The sequence below is a fragment of the Gossypium hirsutum genome, chromosome A01 (genome assembly GCF_007990345.1).
Source record: "Gossypium hirsutum isolate 1008001.06 chromosome A01, Gossypium_hirsutum_v2.1, whole genome shotgun sequence".
Taxonomy (NCBI): domain Eukaryota; kingdom Viridiplantae; phylum Streptophyta; class Magnoliopsida; order Malvales; family Malvaceae; genus Gossypium; species Gossypium hirsutum.
Genome location: NC_053424.1, coordinates 20,095,527 through 20,115,816, shown reverse-complemented (window position 1 = coordinate 20,115,816; position 20,290 = coordinate 20,095,527). Strand labels below are relative to the sequence as shown.

The 20,290-nt window shown below is 35.7% G+C and overlaps 5 protein-coding genes across 6 annotated transcripts; 3 read left to right on the top strand and 2 right to left on the bottom strand.

Moving 5' to 3' along the window:
• The first annotated feature begins 430 nt into the window (after positions 1–430).
• LOC107918001 (pentatricopeptide repeat-containing protein At5g42310, chloroplastic) lies at positions 431–5,449 on the top strand. Its single transcript, XM_016847478.2, has 5 exons — positions 431–2,482; positions 3,037–3,189; positions 3,290–3,361; positions 3,849–4,027; positions 4,254–5,449. The coding sequence occupies exons 1-4, from the start codon at positions 698–700 to the stop codon at positions 3,957–3,959; spliced, it is 2,121 nt and encodes a 706-aa protein (XP_016702967.2). The 5' UTR covers positions 431–697; the 3' UTR covers positions 3,960–4,027; positions 4,254–5,449.
• A 738-nt stretch (positions 5,450–6,187) lies between these two features.
• On the top strand, positions 6,188–7,350 carry LOC107917529 (uncharacterized). The gene is made up of 2 exons (XM_016846863.2): positions 6,188–6,583; positions 6,701–7,350. Exons 1-2 carry the CDS (start codon positions 6,188–6,190, stop codon positions 6,743–6,745), a joined length of 441 nt encoding a protein of 146 aa, XP_016702352.2. The 3' UTR covers positions 6,746–7,350.
• A 2,097-nt stretch (positions 7,351–9,447) lies between these two features.
• Positions 9,448–14,548, bottom strand: LOC107918201 (metallocarboxypeptidase A-like protein TRV_02598). Of its 2 annotated transcripts, none has more exons than XM_016847737.2 (11): positions 14,052–14,548; positions 13,094–13,151; positions 12,906–13,016; positions 12,547–12,684; positions 12,243–12,312; positions 12,103–12,158; positions 11,852–11,977; positions 11,252–11,391; positions 10,272–10,344; positions 10,111–10,185; positions 9,448–9,910 (listed from the first exon to the last, which is right to left on the bottom strand). In XM_016847737.2, the coding sequence occupies exons 1-11, from the start codon at positions 14,186–14,188 to the stop codon at positions 9,602–9,604; spliced, it is 1,293 nt and encodes a 430-aa protein (XP_016703226.1). In that variant the 5' UTR covers positions 14,189–14,548; the 3' UTR covers positions 9,448–9,601. The 2 variants fall into 2 exon arrangements, with proteins under 2 accessions (XP_016703226.1, XP_016703228.1); XM_016847739.2 differs by lacking the exon at positions 14,052–14,548 and adding an exon at positions 13,536–13,560 and having other exon boundaries at positions 12,547–12,703.
• A 1,401-nt stretch (positions 14,549–15,949) lies between these two features.
• LOC107917512 (dolichol-phosphate mannosyltransferase subunit 1) lies at positions 15,950–18,406 on the bottom strand. The gene is made up of 8 exons (XM_041117021.1): positions 18,121–18,406; positions 17,548–17,647; positions 17,418–17,451; positions 17,265–17,341; positions 17,147–17,172; positions 16,890–17,054; positions 16,685–16,799; positions 15,950–16,265 (listed from the first exon to the last, which is right to left on the bottom strand). Exons 1-8 carry the CDS (start codon positions 18,216–18,218, stop codon positions 16,161–16,163), a joined length of 720 nt encoding a protein of 239 aa, XP_040972955.1. The 5' UTR covers positions 18,219–18,406; the 3' UTR covers positions 15,950–16,160.
• Positions 18,407–18,508: 102 nt separating this feature from the next.
• Positions 18,509–20,260, top strand: LOC107922261 (small nuclear ribonucleoprotein SmD3b). Its single transcript, XM_016852198.2, has 5 exons — positions 18,509–18,760; positions 19,429–19,481; positions 19,617–19,683; positions 19,754–19,810; positions 19,914–20,260. The coding sequence occupies exons 1-5, from the start codon at positions 18,602–18,604 to the stop codon at positions 19,974–19,976; spliced, it is 399 nt and encodes a 132-aa protein (XP_016707687.1). The 5' UTR covers positions 18,509–18,601; the 3' UTR covers positions 19,977–20,260.
• Positions 20,261–20,290: the final 30 nt, after the last annotated feature.

Genomic DNA, 20,290 nt, shown 5'->3' with positions numbered 1-20,290 from the left:
TTTGGGCCTATATTTTTACCCAAACCCTCCCATTTTTAATGCGGGTCTTCGGGCCTGGTCGGGTGGCCCAACCCATGATCAGGTCTAGTTCAAGCCCTAATGTGAGAATAGTTGTCAAGTTCGGACACTAATCCTATATTCAAATTAAATTTTAAAAATAATTAATATTAATTGCTTATAAATATTTAAAATTTATATTTTATATATCAAAATATTAATAATGAGTTACAATAAATTAATTTTTTAGATTATTATTAAAATTTTATAACATTAATGAATTTAAATATTATTTAAATATATATTTTTACTTCACAAAATAATTAAAAAAATATTTTTAAATAATAATAATACAACACCACCTTAAACCAAAAATTTCAAAAACCAGTGCCATGATTTAAAAGCAACCTGAAATTAACATCCAAACTGGTTGGAGTAGAAAGAGTGAGGGTGTACCCATAACAAAAGGGGCTAATGGGTTGGATTTGGCTATATCACATTTTACTATAGTTCCCCTGTAGCCCATGTCTTTGTACATCAAATAAATAATTTTGTTATTTGAAAGAAAAAAAAAATCTGCTTGGCTACGGTCACCACCACAAAACTAACCGTCAAAAGAACCGATAAAACTAAAAGCAGCTTTCTCCACTCTCCCTATTCCTAACGCTAACGACGCTGAAATACAGAATCAGAAATAAGAATGCTTTTGCTGCCGCCCCCCCTCCCCGTGCGATTCCCTTCCATCCAACTATCTTCGCCGATCATTCGCCTCCATTTCAGCCACCACACATCCCTCTGCACGTCTGCCGCCGCCGAAGCCGCCGCCGCCGCCGAAACCTCCATCACTCTCTCATTTGATAAAGAGAGAGATAGAGACAGGTACGGTGATGAAAATGACGACGAAAACGATGTTCTTTCTCTTCACAAGCGCCGTTACGACTTCACACCGTTACTCAATTACCTCTCCCGCTCCAACTCGGCGTCTGACTCGGACTCCGACTCTGCCTCGCCCACTTCACTCGACCCTATTGAATTCCAGTTGGCCGAGTCATATCGCGCGGTACCTGCTCCACTCTGGCACTCCTTATTGAAATCTCTATGTGCCTCTTCTTCTTCGTCCTCCTCCTCTTCTATCAACTTAGCATACGCTGTCGTTTCGTGGCTTCAGAGACACAACCTTTGTTTCTCCTACGAGCTTCTCTACTCGATTCTAATCCACGCGCTTGGTCGTTCCGAGAAGCTGTACGAAGCGTTTTTACTCTCTCAGAGGCAGAGCCTTACTCCCTTAACATATAACGCCTTAATCAACGCGTGTGCCCGCAATGACGATCTCGAGAAGGCTCTTAATCTTATGTCAAGAATGCGTCAAGATGGTTACCAATCTGATTTTGTGAATTACAGCTTGATAATTCAATCGCTTACCAGGAACAACAAGATTGATTCATCTCTTCTACAGAAGCTTTATGGAGAAATTGAGTGTGATAGAATTGAGGTCGATGGGCAGCTTTTGAATGATATAACCGTTGGTTTCGCCAAAGCGAATGATCCAAGCCGGGCTCTAAAGTTTTTAGCTATGGCGCAAGCAATTGGGTTGAGCCCGAAAACGGCTACTCTTGTGGCGGTCATTTATTCCTTAGGTTGTTGTGGGAGGATTGCGGAGGCTGAAGCTGTTTTTGAGGAAATGAAAGGAAGTGGACTGAAGCCTAGAACCAGAGCTTATAACGCGCTTCTTAAAGGGTATGTGAAATCAGGTTCCTTGAAAGATGCAGAATTAGTTGTTTCCGAGATGGAGAGAAGTGGGGTTTCTCCTGATGAGCATACATATAGTCTTTTAATTGATGCTTATTCCAATGCCGGTAGGTGGGAGAGTGCAAGAATTGTATTGAAAGAGATGGAAGCCAATAATGTGAAGCCGAATTCTTTTGTTTATAGTAGGATTTTAGCAAGTTATCGAAACAAAGGAGAGTGGCAAAGATCTTTTCAGGTTTTGAAGGAAATGAAGAGTAATGGAATACAACCCGATAGGCATTTTTATAATGTGATGATTGATACTTTTGGGAAGTATAACTGTCTTGATCATGCCATGGCCACCTTTGATCGTATGTTGTCAGAGGGGATCGAGCTAGATACTGTTACTTGGAATACGCTAATAGATTGCCATTGTAAAGCAGGGTGGCATGATAGAGCGGAGCAATTGTTTGAGGAAATGAAAGAAAAAGGGTATTCACCATGTACAACTACGTATAATATTATGATAAATTCATTAGGAGAACAGGAGAGATGGGACGACGTTAAGAGCTTGTTGGGGAAGATGCAGGGTGAAGGTTTGTTGCCTAATATTGTGACATATACCACACTTGTAGATATTTATGGAAAGTCTGGGAGGTTCAGTGATGCCATAGAGTGCTTGGAGCTCATGAAGTCGGCTGGATTAAAACCTTCCTCAACCATGTATAATGCCTTGATAAATGCATATGCACAAAGGGTAAGTTATGCTATCATTGTTTCAGTTCTCATTCTCTCATGTTAGGCCAAAGTGTCCTACTTAACCCTGATCATGCACTGCTATGATATACATTCTTTAATTAACTTGATGGTTTTAGAGTTAGCTGATGCTTTCTTGGTCATAAAAACATGTTTATATATTCTCCACCACTAGGAGGCAGAGTTATGTGTCCTATTCGTAATGCCTTCATGAGTTGGTAAGTTCATAGTATATGAATATGTTGACAGTTCTGATCCTCTTCAATATGGTCTGTATCTTGATAATTCTCGTGTGTGGTTCCTGATTAGTAGGAAACTGTTGGGCAAAGTGTACCAGGTGTACCTTTGAGGAGTGAGTCAAATACTTGGGAAGGATTTATTTGGGTCTATGTTGTTACGAAAACAAAATGTACTAGTCTAGTGATCTGCTTGGCACAAAGACTGCATTTTCTATTGGCATGTCAGATCATTAATTTTGAGGTTTGGCTAGAGCTAAGTCTATTGGTTGAGATGCTTGTAGCATACCTTTATTATCTTTTGTTTGCTTTTAAACAGGGTTTATCTGAGCAAGCAATGAATGCATTGAGGGTTATGGGAGCAGACGGCTTGAAGCCTAATCTCTTGGCTCTCAATTCATTGATAAATGCTTTTGGTGAGGATAGAAGGGATGTTGAGGCATTTGCTGTGTTGCAATACATGAAGGAAAACGTGAGTACCCTGTTACCTTCGTTTGCTTGCCTTGAAGTTATTGGTACTATTCTTTTGGGTCATAATTATGACACTATTATCTGGTTCAATTTATATACAGGGTCTGAAACCTGACGTAGTCACATATACCACACTTATGAAAGCTCTTATCCGTGTTGACAAGTTTCATAAGGTATAATGTGTCCGTCCTGTTATGAGAATGAGATACTAGCCCTCTGCTTTTCTGCATCACAAATAATATTTTCTGTGCCTTTGTATAGATAGCCATTGGGATCAGTGCATGCTAGCTTTGCTTTTTGCTGTTTTTGTATTCTTTCTCCCTATATGACTATGTTGAGTCATTTGATTATAGTTATTGGAGATTTGAATCTCGGTTGTAAGTCAACATCTACTGAAACAACTATAAACTTGCTTGCATCTTACCGGGATCTGACTATCCCTCACTCCTCCCCTCTCTTCTGTAGTATATAGCAACATTTATTCTAGTTTTCCTGTCCACTAAAAAACGTTGAAAGATCAAACAGATTTGTGGTATTGGTCTGATCAATTCTGCTTCTACATCAGTTGCTCTTAGCGTAATGCATTGCATGCATCATCTATTTACAAATGTAACATCCATTTTTTGTTATTTAAAGATACTCTGTGTGGTTTGGATTCAGGTCCCCGCTGTATATGAAGAGATGATTTTGTCTGGTTGCACTCCTGATAGGAAAGCTAGGGCAATGTTGCGGTCTGCTCTGAGATACATGAAGCAAGCAGTGAAGTCATAGTTGACAATCCATAATCCATATGGCTAAAGCAAGTCATGACTGAACAAATTGTTGTTTATCAGTTTGAGGTTAGTAGACACGATCTTTTGATGTATGAACATTTGTATAATTCCATCGTGAAAGTAAGCTTGTTTTCTGCTCACAAGTTACTTCGTTTAAAAGAACCTACAATAAAGTGTTCTTTAATTGAGAAGTGAGTGGGTACTTTTTAACCCCATGTCACTTTATAGCAAATAAAATGATAATCTTCTGCTATATCCAGTAAATTGTTTTCCTCCATAAACTGTTTTGCAGGAACCATCAATTCATGCTGCCATGCTGGCCAAGGTCATCCTTGTGTGACTCAGTGGAGTGGTTGAACCCCACGAGTTGTATTCCGGAGCTTGGAATGAGGAACATTTACCATACGTTAGGACTATTATACATATGACATGATGACACCTCCCCCCCTTCTCTTCTTCTCTTTGTATTTTTGTTGAACATTTTTTTCACCATCTCAAAATAGAAACAATATGATTGATTGACTGTATCTTGTGTATTATTGTAGGAATATTCTGTAAATATTTTAGGAATATTTTGTAGATATTTTCTTTATTAAAATCCCTTATTTTAAGGGATCATATCTCCTATTTAGTATCTTTCCTAACTTAGAGTTTCCTAAAGTAGTGTCATAGGTTGTATATAAAAACTCTGATTTATGTTCTATTTAGTATAAAAAATACTCTGATTTCTACATGGTATCAGCTTAGGTTACGATTTCTTTTTCAACCTAGACCATGTCCGAAACTCCTTCTCCTACTTCGGAGATTACTTCAAATCCAGAAAATTTTTCTGGTTCCGATGCTCCATCAGATTCGTCTGGTCTGACTATCACCTGCCATCGATTGAATGGCAACAATTTTCTTGAAGGGTCTTGTGAAGGTAATCTGGTCATAAAAGATCCAGAAGGTAACCTTTCTTCTACTGCATTTTTCTCCTCCCAGTTGACTCCTAATTGGATCCTCGATTCTGGTGCTACGGATCATATGACTGGTAACAAGGCATTGTTTCACAATTTTTTCCATACCTTTGGTAAAGCTGTCAAAACGGCTGATGGTACCTTGTGCAAAATAGAGGGACATGGCACTGTTATTCTCAATGAACAGATTGCACTTAAAAATGTTCTCTTTGTACCAAATCTGGCGTGCAATCTCATCTTTGTTAGTAAATTGTCCGCAGACTTGCACTGCTCTGTAATTTTTAATGATCGTGATTGTACTTTGCAGGCACTGAACTCGAAGAAGATGATTGGTAAGGCCAGCTTGCATAATGGTCTCTACATCCTCCCTACCTCACCTAAAATCGAGATCTCCAAGTCATTTACCGCTTTAGGAAAAGTTGATACTGTTATGTTATGGCACTTTCGTTTAGGCCATCCTAGTTTCCAATACCTTGCAAAATTGTTTCCTGCTCTATTCATTAATAAAAGGCCTAATTCTTTTTCTTGCAAAGTTTGCTCTCTTGCCAAACATACTAAATCATCTTATTTTCCTTCTACATACAAGCCTTCTTACCCTTTTGCTTTGATCCATAGTGATATTTGGGGCCCTTCTCGGGTGAAGAATGCTGATAATTGTAAGTGGTTTATCACTTTTATTGATGATCACAGTAGGATAACTTGGACTTATTTGCTGAAAGATAAATCTGAAACTGCTAGTGTTTTTGTGCAATTTTATAACATGGTTCTCACTCAATTTGGGTCTAAAATCCAGCTCTTTAAATCTGATAATGGCAGTGAATTTTTTGCTAGGTCTTTAGGTGATTTTTTTAAGGAAAAGGGCATAGTTCAGATTAGTTCTTGTGTTGGAACCCCACAGCAAAACGGCGTTGCCGAAAGAAAAAATAGGCACCTTCTTGAAGTTACTCGTTCTCTTCTATTTACCACTAATGTTCCTAAATATTTGTGGGGGGAAGCCTTATTAACTGCCACATATTTAATCAACCGGATGCCTAGTAAGGTTTTAAAATTTCAAACGCCTCAATCTATATTTTTGCAGCACTTTCCTCATTTTAAGCCTATCTCCTCCATTCTGCCACTTAAAATTTTTGGCTGCACTGTTTTTATCCAAAATATTGCTCCTAATAAGTCCAAGTTAGATCCTAAGTCTTTAAAATGTGTATTGGTTGGGTATTCTTCACTTAAGAAGGGTTATAAATGCTATCATCCTCCTAAACGATTTTTCACCACTATGGATATAACATTTTATGAGCAGGATTCCTATTTCACTCAGGCTGAAATTCAGGGGGAAACATGGAGTGATTTTCAGCCACAACAGGTATCTCCTTCTAATCTTCATTCTCAACCTTCAGAATTGCCATCTTGTTCGCCATTACCTGCAGATCTGTCACCTGTGAATGCTCCCATTGATTCTCCTGTAGTACCTATGACTAATTCACCTACACCCACTTTAAACACTCTTCCTGAAAATACACCTACTCCAATTGACAGTCTTCAAAAACACCATCACCCAAACAGCTTCGTGTCTACACAAGAAAAAGAAGACATATCCCTGAGACTGTTTTGCAATCTGATTCTTGCCGAGAATTGGATTTGGGTCCAGCTGCCGAAATGGAAGAAGAAATCAGTAAGTCCACTACTCTAGATGACTTTCCTATTGCTATTAGAAAAGGGGTTAGACAGTGCACCAAGCATCCTATTGAAAAATTTACTGGTTATAATTCATTGATGCCGTCTTTTCAAGCATTTACAGCAACTTTGGATAAAGAACAGGTTCCCACAAGCATAGCTGAAGCTCTAAAGGATCCAAAATGGAGAAGGGCTGTTGAAGAGGAAATTTGTGCACTAGAGAAAAATGCTACTTGGACCATTACAGACCTTCCTCAAGGAAAAAAGGCTGTCGGCTGTAAATGGATCTTTGCTGTAAAGTATAACTCCAATGGCAGTATCCAACGATACAAAAACTAGACTAGTGGCCAGAGGTTTCACGCAAACATATGGGATAGACTTCACAGAAACTTTTGCACCTGTGGCAAAGCTTAACACTATTCGAGTACTCCTAAGTTTGGCTATAAATTGCGATTGGAAATTACACCAACTTGATGTAAAAAACGCATTTCTTAATGGCAAGCTTGAGGAAGAAGTCTATATGCAATTGCCACCTGGCTCAAAGTTTATTGAAGGTAGCAACAAGGTTTGCAAGCTCAATAAGTCTCTATACGGGTTAAAACAATCACCCAGAGCTTGGTTCGAGAGGTTCACTAAAGTCATTCTTCAAAATGGCTACAAGCAGTCCCTTGCCGATCATACGCTTTTCATCAAGGTAACTTCTACAAATAAGAAAGCTATCCTAATTGTGTATGTGGATGACATCATTCTTACTGGAGATGATGAGGAAGAGATTAGCAATTTGAAGAAGTTGTTAAACAGGGAATTCGAAACCAAGGACTTGGGAAAGCTAAGGTATTTCCTAGGAATGGAGGTGGCAAGATCAAAAGAAGGACTTGTGATCAACCAGAGAAAGTATGTACTTGATTTACTCAAAGAAACTGGTTTTCTTGGCTGTAAGCCGGCTGATACACCAATGGAGGCAAACTTGAGATTCAATAAAGAAGATGAGTCCTTAGTAGACAGAGAGAAATTTCAAAGGTTAGTTGGGAAACTAATCTACTTATCCTTGACAAGGCCAGATATAGCTTTTCCCGTAAATGTGATAAGTCAACACATGACTAATCCTACTGAAGAGCATATGGCAGCAGCAAATAGAATTCTCAAGTACTTGAAGAAAACTCCAGGACACGGCTTAATGTTTAAGAAGACACAAGACAAAACTGTTAAGATTTTTACAGACTCTAGTTGGGCTGGAGATCTCACTGAAAGAAGATCCACTAGTGGGTACTGCACTTTTGTTTGGGGTAACCTTACAACTTGGAGAAGTAAGAAACAATCTGTTGTTTCAAGAAGTAGTGCTGAAGCTGAATTTAGAGCACTAGCTTTGGGGATATGCGAAGGAATTTGGCTACTTAAATTACTAAAAGAACTTGGCACAAATCAGGAGGATCACTTTGAAGTTTTGTGTGATAATCAATCTGCCATTCAGATTGCCAAGAACCCAGTTCAACATGACCGAACAAAGCATGATGAAATTGATAGGCATTTTATTGCTGATCAAGTCAACAAAAAGACAGCCACTCTTTCTTACATTCCTTCAGAAGGACAGATTGCAGACATTCTTACCAAGGCTTTGCCAAAACCTGTGTTCAATAAATTCCTATTCAAGCTGGGATTATACAATGTATATTCTCCAGCTTGAAGGGGAGTGTAGGAATATTCTGTAAATATTTTAGGAATATTTTGTAGATATTTTCTTTATTAAAATCCCTTATTTTAAGGGATCATATCTCCTATTTAGTATCTTTCCTAACTTAGAGTTTCCTAAAGTAGTGTCATAGGTTGTATATAAAAACTCTGATTTATGTTCTATTTAGTATAAAAAATACTCTGATTTCTACAATTATATATAACAAAACAAGAAACATTCTAAAGAAAAAAAACAACATTCAAAATGTACGTTAACCTCTGCTGTTTTATCTATAGAAATAATATTTGTTGCAATCCGACTTCGGGATGCCTGCATATGGTAGCGAGTGCAACTTTTGCAAAATTTTTATCTCATTCCGCAACTTTAATATCTGAATATGTTTCTTTTATTTATATGTTGAATGGGGAGGGGATCCACTGTTTCAGGAGAAGTCTTTGAAGTGATGTCCGTTGCAGTAGATAATATTTTAGAATTCAGATTTTGTCTCTTGACTTTGCGAAAAACCTTAAGGGTTTACAGAGTGAAAGTGTCTCAATTGGTGAAGAGAGTGCATATTTGAAGGGCACATAGAGTTTAGCTAAGTGGTACCATATTTCTTTGTAAAAATTACTTATGTCTTGGTTGATGATTCAAATTGCGTTGTGTGTGTTCATTGATTAATTATCTACACATATTTCATACTCTCCATCAATTTATCAACAAAATATAATTTAAATGATATTATTTAATTTCAAATTGATTAAATTATTTATCAAAATTTTGAATTTCGAATTAGGATAGGATATGTTTACAAAATAGATTCAACTAGTGAACATCTGAAGATTAATATTTACACAGGTTCTAAGTTTGTAACAAAATGTGATTAAAATATCAAAATTCTATGATTATCTGAATCCACAAAAATGAAACATTTGTAAATATGTGTATTCATTGGTAGTCAATTTGCCTGCAAATGCTGCCAGGATTGTCAAAAAAAAAAAATGCACGCAATCGCTTCAGCTTGTGCCTTACGTTTTCCCACAATCGCAAAATTTTCATACCCCCGATTTTTGGTGCTTAAAAGAATGATTCTATATCAGAAAAAGAAAATAAGTTACTACCAAACAAAAGGGCTTTCCAGTTCCAATTGCAGCAAACACGCGAGGTTTAGCTTTGTGATACACCCAAAATGGTAAAAATACTATCTACATTACCTAATAAGAATGTACTCAACATACAAAAGGAAAAAGGCCTCTAATTAACGTGTACAGAATCACAACATACATCTTTATCAAAAGAATGTATCGTGCTGTTGTCCCGAGTTCGTATTCTATGTAAAAAAGTTCAAATAGGTATGGCCGAAACAATTTGTCTGCCGGTTTTAGAAATTCGAGAACAGAACATGAACAATAACAGTACTGAGGATAACAAGAAAAGCCGGAAATATGTTCTTATTTCCTGCATTCCAACCTCAAGAACCTCCATCTTCTTACCGTATCTGTTTCTCCGTCCCATTAAGTAGCCATCAAAGTATTCATCGATGGATACCCATTTGTCCATGCTAGATACAGCAGCCTTGGAATGGACATCAATCTGATGTGGTCCCAGCTTAAATATTGTGAAAAAGGCTGCAGACCAGTCATTGAGAACTCTCTGTAAATCCAAATAAAATATTCGTTAGTTGTTACAGCAAATAAACAAACTAATTTAATCATCAATTAACCACAGTTTCCACTCTAGGAAAACAAATGAAGTTTAGAAAATTCTAGATATCTGAGATTATATATTTGGAAAAATAAAGTGAAAGAGAAAACAAAAGCAAGAAACCGATTTCAGAGGCAAGTTAAACATACCTTGAAGGTGGTATGGTCAACAGGATTGAACATTTTAAAGCAGTCTTTTAATGTGGCTGTATTATCTCCATAGATCTGTCACCCAACATGCAGCTGTAGCTGTTAATGAGATAAATTTGCTTTAAATTATTCTGCGGAAAGAGAGTTCGCAATTCACATACCTCAAAGGTGAATGACATGGGAACTCTTACAACATCATACATGTAATCTGTTGCTGTCCCATGTGCCAGATACCTGAAACAAGTAACATCCATATATTAGTGGGATGAGATTGCATGAAAAACAAGTGAATATATCAAAATACAGTTATTATGATCGTTATCATTATAGTTTTATTTATTTACTTTTAACAATGTTTTTGAAACCAGATAGGAGGTTGGACTAGGTGAAGCTTTAGATTGCAATTCCGCCAGTATGACAGGTTCAACCAGCCGGCCAATTGGAAATTTTGGTATTAAGTGCATGGTTTTGATATAAAGTATGAAGTATAGTAAAAAAACCAAAACAAGCATTTGGCTTAAAGGTATGGTCTATAGTATAGAAATAAAAGGTCAAAGTTCAAATTTCACCACTTGCAAAGAATTTCGAATATTAAAATAATAACATAAACCCTAAAACAGATTCAAGTAATAGTGTAATCCGATTTTATCTGGCACAAACGTTTCTTGACCAGTTCAATAAAAGCCAGTTTTCAAACAGTCCAGTTTTTTTATTCTGCTTTAACTTTTTGGAGAGAGAACAGAAAGCTTTCCATTAAAACCAATTTGGTTTCATATATAGCAACTCAATGAACTAGAGTGCTCTAGTACAAAAATAGATATTGTAGAAATGATGTCCTTGTCATGAACTAAAAACTACTTGTAACTCAAAAAATGAAACTACATACGACTTCTACAGGATGGATAAGTTGAGCAAAAATAGCTCCCAAGTCCCAAAGACAATGTTAAAAAAAGAAGAAGAAAGAAATAAAGAAATAAAGAGAGATAATGAAGCTGTAAAATGACAAGTTGCCCATGTGAAATGCTTTAGTGGGAAGTGATCCTATCCCTCAAATTCTTGGACTATTTATAAGTAGATACTATATGCTTAATAAAACTAGCATGATGCTATTCATCATTTCTTCAAGTATAAGAATACAAACCCGACAGAACCTCCACCAGAACCAATCATGCAACGCTTGTGGCAATGGACGTTGTTCAGCTCTTCAAGCAACAATCTCATTTGTTGTGATGGCAGTCCATCTGGGGTTCTGTTTTTGTGGTCATATGGCATAAATAGTGCCTACATGAAATCATGAATTAAATCAAAAGCAAGAAGTGGGTCTGGAATGACCTACAGCAATGGTTAGCTCCAATAAAACAGAATTTAGCTGGAGCATATAGGCAACACATCTGACCTATCCTTACGAGACAAAAAGCATAAAGCAATATTATACAGGATAAGACATCCAAAGTTTTCTCTTGATTGTACATACTACAGCTTTATTTACGACATTGTGTGTTTTTGCGATATATGGATGCACATTGCAAACTAACAGGATTAATGCCTCTTGACGAAACATTTTAGGTGAAAAAAAAAATGTCTCAGTGAATTTAAATATTTCCTAGAGATTTCAGTGTCCAAAAAAGGTACTTTAATGCTGCAATCATACGAAATAATAGCTTAAGGGTTGCACAATAGTTAAGGCAAAATCAGTAATTGGAAAGGAAGAACTATTAACATGCAATTCAGGACCACTCACCTCCATTCCAGAGTGTACATTAACCCATATGTGAGGATCAAATGATATGGCAAGTTTCCGCATGATTTGGGTTTCAGGCTCACTAAAAGGAGCAATTCCAGGATTCTCTTCATATGGATCATAGTCCTATAATTGAACAAAATATTAGAATGAAAAACCTCATGTAAAAGAAGATACAACTTAAACATGAAACAGTCGTAAGAACTATATGTAATAGGATTTGCATGAAGAAAATGGGCAGCATGATGAACCTTCTCCTTCTTTCCCCAATCTACACTCCAGTTCCTATTGAGATCAACTCCTCTCCCTGCCAAAGAAACCCAATTTAAATCTTTCAACTTCTTATCAAGATCATAGATATTATATATCGTTGAGAGATAAATTGAATTACCATTTCTTCTTTCACAAAGATTTCCTTCTTCAACAAGCTTGCGACCGTTCAGATTCTCCATTGGCACTATCTGCCATGTTATTGGACATTAGCACTCAAGTAATAAATGGTCCATATATTATATCTCTCAAGCAATCTAGCATCACATGCTCATTTAAATAAAAGAAAAAAATCTTATCCATATTTCCTCCTGTAGCAAGCTCATAATTGAAGTTCGAGTAAACTAAAATTTCATAAACAACCAACTTCACTAATCAGAAGCCCAACAAAAGCAATGAATGTCTTGCCAGTAAATAAAAGTTACCTTTATGACAACATTTTCAAGGGTACCATTTAAGGAAGCTCGGTCCATTTTGGGTAGAAACTGCTCTTCGCTTAAGATTGACAAGATCCGCAATGCCAGTTCAGATGTAATAAGCTCCCGTCCATGCTGCCCAAAACTCTGGAAGACAATGAATAATCTGTCAAGAACACCAGCAATTACCAATCTGAGATCATATATTAACTACATACCAGATAAGAGAAAAAGGTTAGCAGATACAGTGATTGTATGAAAATTTAAGCGGTAGATTCAATCTGTTACAATATTTAATAACTGAAAGGAAAAAACATCCATAGTTCTTGCTATACTATTCACCAAATATGATTTATGGAGGAACTTACAAGAAGGATCCGGAACTTGGATTTGTCATCAGTCTCTTTCCTACTCTGGCAATATGTAACAACAGTTATCTCCGATGTGTACCCTTTGTTTCCGGCTTTAATTGTTTCTACCTGTTTATGGTGTGAATAATATAAAATCAAATTCTCACACAAAAATTGTTTCCAAATATAAGATGTAGTTCACCTACAGTGAGTTTGTCAGGGTGTCGATGGACCAAAGACTTTATTTGTTCAATCAAATCATCACTGCAAAATAGTATAAAAGTAAATTAAAACAAGAAACAATATTTAAAAAAAAAAAACTCTTAACTCCAAGTTCAACAGCACTTTTAAGACAAAAATTGAAGAAAAAAATGTTTGGTGTCTGACCTAGATCTTTCAAACTACTTCAACAATTTAGATTAGATTAGTTCATTTCTCGCTCCGGCCTATTCTTAGATTGTTACTCCTTTTGTTCTCATGTTAATGATTCTCGAGTTCTAAAACACAACTTAACTTAAAATATATGGCAGAAAGGTCAAAACCTGACATTCAAATACATTCTTGCACATTCCACCATGCCTAATTAATCTCAGAACGGCAGAGTACAATGTAATTCTCCGAATCTAGCCAGGGCAAGCTTAATTTTACCTTATCTGGAGGTTTAAATTAGAGAGCTTCAAATCTCAGCTTGAAAGGAAGATTGGATAGTCAATTTGATTACAGCAAGCTAAGGAAGCATCAAGAAAACATTTTGTTACAGAAATCTCCCTACTTGAAGCATCAAGAACACATTTTCATAGAGATCACTCTACTCGAATCTACTTAGATTTCACATTGTCAGCTGTATTTCAAGCCAACATATTTGACGTATAACAAACAACTCTGTTTAATTCCTTATTTGGGTTCAAAAGATTCGTTCAAATCATCCGCCAAAATGTTAAAAAGAAGTTAAAATAGAATGTTCTAATTATTGATTCCACGAAAGGGTAAAGAAGAAAAAAAGTGTACATCGAGCACGTTTAAGATTTGGGATTATCAGAATATTGACGATACTATAATTTTGATACTAAATCGAACGCTATACACGCACCAAAAAAAGAATAGCTAAATTGTGTATCGAAGTTGAAAGGAAACAAAAATAATAACTAGAAAGAGAAAAGAGACCTGGAATGGTAGAGATCCCGGTTGATGGGAGTAAAAGAAGGTCGAGTGAGATCAGAATCGGCTTTAACGACAGTGAAACTTAGCAAAGAAGCAAAAACGGAGAGGAGGTAAGAGAAGAGAAGAAATGAACCACCCATCGCCGATAATATCAGAACAATAACGCTGACCCTGCGAGTGGTGGACTGGACCGGCCAGGCTTCTGTGTTTTATTTTATTTTTTTCATTTCTTGTTTTCTGGGAATATGATACTATAAATAGCCATACAAATATATGCAAACACTGTAATTTGCACTCGTACCAATTTGATTAGATTTTTATTTTTATTTTTATTTTTAAATGTGTTTTATTCTAGAATCTCATTTAATTTTGTCCAATCCAAACAATTTAATCAAAAGATTATTTTAGAAAAATAATAATCAAATAATAGTAATAACTTCCTTTCGCTCTGCGCTGGATAGCTGAAACCTACCGCCGATTTCCCTGTTAATAAACCTCTTCCTTCGCCTTCCACTACAGTTTTACCTTGCTTCTAAATATTAATTTTTTTTCTATTTTGCGAATTTCAAATTTTTGATTCAATCGTTAATATTATTAAAAATTTTCTATTAAATTAATTAATGTGAAATATCAAAATTAAAAAATGTTCCTTAATTGATAGTCACATAATAAACTTGAAATTAACATGAATATAGTATAGAAATTAAAATTGAAAAATAAAAATTGACCATTATTATATAATCTAAGAAAGGTAAAATTTTATGTATTTTGACACCTATACATTAACATTTGATCATAATAGAGTATTTAGGTTAATAATGACATATTAAAGTTGATGTATCAAATAATGTCAAAAATTAAACATACATATTGAAATTTAAATTTGAGCATAGTATAGGAATCAAAACTAAAATTTGTCAATTATTGTATGATCTTGAGAGAAATTGAATGTTAATAATGTGAATGTATTGTAAAGAAAAGAAAGAAAAATAGAATACAGAAAAAACCACAGATAGAGGAGAAGGAAAATTTCTTATGTCAAATTCGAATGATTACAATAAGAGAGACAATTACATCTATTTATAGGTTTAAAATCTTATTCTAATTCAAGTCAAATAGAAATAATGCAATAGAGTTAAAACATGTTATTCTAATCAATATCAAATAGAGAAGTAAATTTCTATACGTATTTGGACACCTTATCTGCGCTTTTGGCCCTCGTAGATCCCCTGTCTTGTCATAAGAATTTGAATCATACAACTCTAACGAATCTCAAAAAAGAAATAAAAAGGTTGTGTATTTAGACACACATATGTTAACATTTTTATCATAATGAAGTATTTAGATTAACTATGACAATATAAGAATTGATGTAGCAAATTATGTAAAAAATTAGAGTATAAAATTAAGTCTAAAATTTAAGCATATTATAGGGAATAAAACTAAAATCAGACCATTCTTATAAAATCTAAAAATAAAGCGCTTTATTTTATTATCTGGACAGGTGTCATAAAAAGAATGCCTTGGACATTCTTTTCTATTAAAGTATAACAATTAAATTTGAAAATTGAGCAGGACTAAAACTGAAATTGACCATTTTATGAAATCTCAAAATAAAAAAAAACTGATATTTGAGCATATTATAAGGACTAAAACTGAAATTGGACCATTCTTATAAAATCTTGTTCTTAATTTATAAGTAAAGTAAAGCGATAAAAGTATATTTTTAATATTGAATCTTTCTTTCATTGAATTATATAATTAAGTATTTATTATTTTTCCACGTTTGAAGTAGTAATGCAAATGTTATTAAATTTTCTTTACAAGGATAGTTTTTTTTTCCAAAGATCACAGAAACACTCATTCTGTTTTTAAACTTAAACTTTCCATCCTAAAATCTGTAAAGTGCAAAGATTAGCTTTCCCCATTTCATTTCATCAAACATTCCTCAGTAAATATTGTTAACCAAAATACTCAAAAAGAAAAAAAGAAAGGAAAAAACTGCCATCTAAAGCCAGTAACTTCTAAGAAGATGCAGAAAAAGTTGTTTGCCGCAGAGTCTCTGTCTTGGATCGTTAGTTACTTCTTGCGATGAACGATATGTAGCAAGGTCTATGTAGTCATCAAAAGGTACACAAGGCCTTTTAGATACTCTACAATTTCAGATCCCCCAAGCTTTGAACTTCCAAATACTCTATCAACAAAAGTTATTGGAACCTGTGGGCAGTAAATATTCAAATCAATGAGATTTCCAAGGTCTAAATAAGCTGCCTTTGCTGCATGATTTATTGATTTTAGAACAACTTAATGGTTTAAAATGAAATAGGGGATGCAACGAAAATCAAAAAGGGTGAAGCATATGACCAACACCCCGATCTAGATAATTTCTGTACAATCTGGTGAATACAGGGCAAAACATTCTCTCCATCACCGAATCCCGTCAACAGATAAATAGGAAGAGATTGAGTTAAAAAGAAAATATTGAATAAAACAAATTAGCATTCAAGTTAGTTGCGGAAATTGCTAAAAGGCATGGTATTCAAGGCTGTGTCCTGTCTTGGGCTTTTAAAGTGAAATATACTGACATTAGAAGAAGATAACAGAAGTTTCAACTCTTACATATAAATGAATTATACCTCTTCTATGTGATAGCCTTTTCTTGAAGCCCTAACAATCATCTCCATTTGAAATACGTATCCCTTGCTAACGCAGGAGGAAATAACATCTTCAAGCACTGATTTCTTATAAAGCCTTTAAAAGAGACAGGGAAAAGTAATTGTTATATCTAAAAAAGCTATGACAGCCTGAAATAGCCCATTTTCTGTTGATTAGATCTCGTACCTGAAGGATCCGGTTAAGTCCGATACACCAGGCCACAAAAGAGTCTGTGCAAGAACATTGGCTCCCCTACTTGTTAGCTTGCGCATCAGATTCCATCCATGCACACCACCGCCTTTGACATAGCGTGTTCCAGTAACTATGCTGGCACCAGTTTCCAGCTGTTTCCTAAAAGATGTCATGCACCAGCACAGTTGAAGGATTTGAGTAAATCAGGCATAACTGTGAACCCAAAAAGGATCAACAAAAGGAGTTCTTACTTGATGAAGCTTGGCAAGTATTTTGGCTGCAAAACAAGATTTAAGAAATAAATCAAGCACTGAAGTGTCGTAAGATTTAACTGGCAGAAGAGGCATATAAACACAGCATAGCACTTACATGATGTGATAGATCAGCATCCATGATTACAACAAAATTTCCAGAAGCATGCTTCAAACCATGTATATAAGCCGTTCCTGAAACCAATAACGGTTCAAAGGGCAGATCAAGGCCTCAAGCTACTACTCCTGAAAGGGAATAATTTTCACTTACCCAATCCAAGCTTCTTAGGTCTAGGTCTCAATAACTGCATAATTAAGGGAAAAAGAAACAGATGTAAGCATAGGAATTGATCAGCAAAACCGACTGCATATGGATTGAATTTCGGAGGTATATAACTTACAATTCGATCTTCACCATAGAGTGTCTGCAGCTGTTTCACAACTTCTTGAGTACCATCTGGGCTCCCATCATCCACAACAATTATTTCAAAATCAACATCCCTACCCCAGACATGAAAAGTTACAACAGCTTATGTACAAAGATATCTCAAAAATAACAGATGCTTATAATTATTCAAGCATAATGATAGAAAGGAAGGGAAAGTTAGCCAGGAAAGAAAAAATTAACTCTATGGTTATAAAGTTTTGGATTTGGAAGGAACAGAAAGCTACAAATTCACTCATTTTCTTTCATTCCTACCAAACAGAGTGTGAAAGATTTCTCTATATCCGTCATCAAATTCAAATAATCTGAAGAATACGAGAACAATATAATAAAAATACATGAAATTAATCAACATAAAATTCTAATACCATGGAAGACCCACAACATAACTCGATAATAACAAGAAAAATAAAGCGCGAATTTGAGAAATATAATCGGATCTCGGTGCAGCATTTCAAAAGATCGCGATGAAAGACATCCATGTAATAAGGGAAAGAAAATGAGAGATTTGGGATGGTTAGGGACATACCGGAGATGTTTGAAGATGAGATAGACGATGAGAGCAATGTTGAGGCGCTCGTTATACGTTGGTACTATTATACTGTACTTCTTCTTGGCAGCATCCATTTTCGTCTTCTCTTCAAAACCTTCACCAATTTTAATGCCGTTTCTCCGATTATGGCAGCAAGAATTCTTGGTCGAAAGAGTTCGTCTTCAATACTGTTTTTTCATTTGATTTTTCGTTTTTCGAACGATGCTTGCTTCAATTAAATTAGGCTAAGAGCAAACAGAGTAGTATAAACTCAATGGGGGTAAGGGCATAGAAGAAGGCCCATCAAGCACGAAAACAAAACAATTGGGCTAATCTCAGACCGTCCTATTTTGGGCTAAAATCTAAACCAGACTTGGGTTAGAGAAGAGTTAATAGAATGAAAGGAGAGAAGTAATTAGTGAAAAAACCACTAGGGTTCTTCGACTTGTACGGAAGCAAAGCAGGCTAGGGAGAAACAATGAGTCGGAGTTTGGGTATACCGGTGAAGCTGCTGCACGAGGCGTCGGGTCACATCGTAACTGTGGAGCTCAAGAGTGGAGAGCTTTACAGAGGAAGCATGGTCGAGTGCGAGGATAACTGGAATTGCCAGCTCGAGAACATCACCTTCACTGCTAAAGTACCTCACTTTATCTCGTCCTTTTTGTTTTTTCTTTTACTTGTTTCTTAATGACTTTGATTTCTTTATGTTTATTTTGGATCTGTTGAATTCAGGGTTTTTGTTCCCAGTTAGTGATAAACCTTAAAATGCTATAAACATATGATGTTAGATTTAGGCATAGGATCTCTGGGCTTAAACCTATAAATGGGTTAAATCCTATGAGAGAAAGGAAGAAGTGAATGGAGTTTATGCTCCAATTAGAAGATATAACTCAGCAATAACTCACTGCTATGTCCTACTTTGTCCTTGAGCTTTGATAATTGGTTGTTGTGTCATTCTAATTAGTTTGTGTATGTGTGTGTGTGTTCTATCGATTTCAATAAAATTTAGACCTGAAATCATATCCCACAAATGTCTGGTAGCTGATTTAATGAAGTAACTTAATTTCTGACTTTCTTGGAACATGTTTCTTTACTATTTGTTGTATACAATTAAAACTTGCACTTGGGACTTCAGAATTTCACAGTTTTTTTTTTATTCCAAGATAGTTCGTTGTGATTTAAGTGCATCATCCTTTTTTAAAAGCATGTGCACATCCCGTTTGTACTTAGCTTCGTTGTGTCTTTCCTCACATTTGCATCAATTTGTAACTAATTTTAAGATGATTGCTTTGGCTTGGCTTTCAGGATGGGAAGGTTTCACAGCTTGAGCATGTTTTCATTCGAGGCAGTAAAGTCAGGTATTATCTCTCTCTTTCTCTCCCACATAGCCTTGTTCCTTTGTTTTTAATGGGTTGTATGTAGTGTAGGGTGTGCTCTCTCTCTTTAGATCAGATAACATTGTTTGGCTATTAAAAAGGGGCATATTTTGACAGGTTTATGGTCATACCAGATATGTTGAAGAATGCTCCTATGTTCAAACGTCTAGATGCTAAAATCAAGGTACATTTTACTAGTAGGTTTTAAGTTTTCTGTAAGAAGATTTCTAACTTCCTTGTGTAACTTCATGAAGGGCAAGAGTTCATCTCTTGGAGTTGGCAGAGGTAGAGCTGTTGCAATGCGAGCTAAAGTAAGTTCATCCGTCCAGTAATGAAGATGGACCCCCATCATTAATGTCCTTGACTAGTTTTTGGACTACCAAGTTTTAACTACACTCTTTTATGTTTTTGCAGGCTCAAGCTGCTGGCCGTGGCACAACAGCCGGGAGAGGTGTTGTGCCATCTATTCGTAGGTAACTTGGTATTGTGAAGTGCTTTGTAATCTCTTCTGTCAGAAGCATCAGTCATCATTGCAGACCACTTGAGATGCAAAAAAGGATTGACTCTTTTCGTATTGTACTCTTCATAATTGATGTAAAAGGATTGACTCGTTTCATTTCGTTGAGGAAAAAGAAATTAGATAAAGGTGAAGTCACTTTGCCTGAATCAAAAATGACTGCTCAATTTCAGTGTGAATGTTTAAAATGCTTTAATGACTTGGCAGTACTTTTCGGAAAATGATAGATATTGGAGATTTTTAATTTTGCTTGGTAGGCTGTAGTGATAGATGT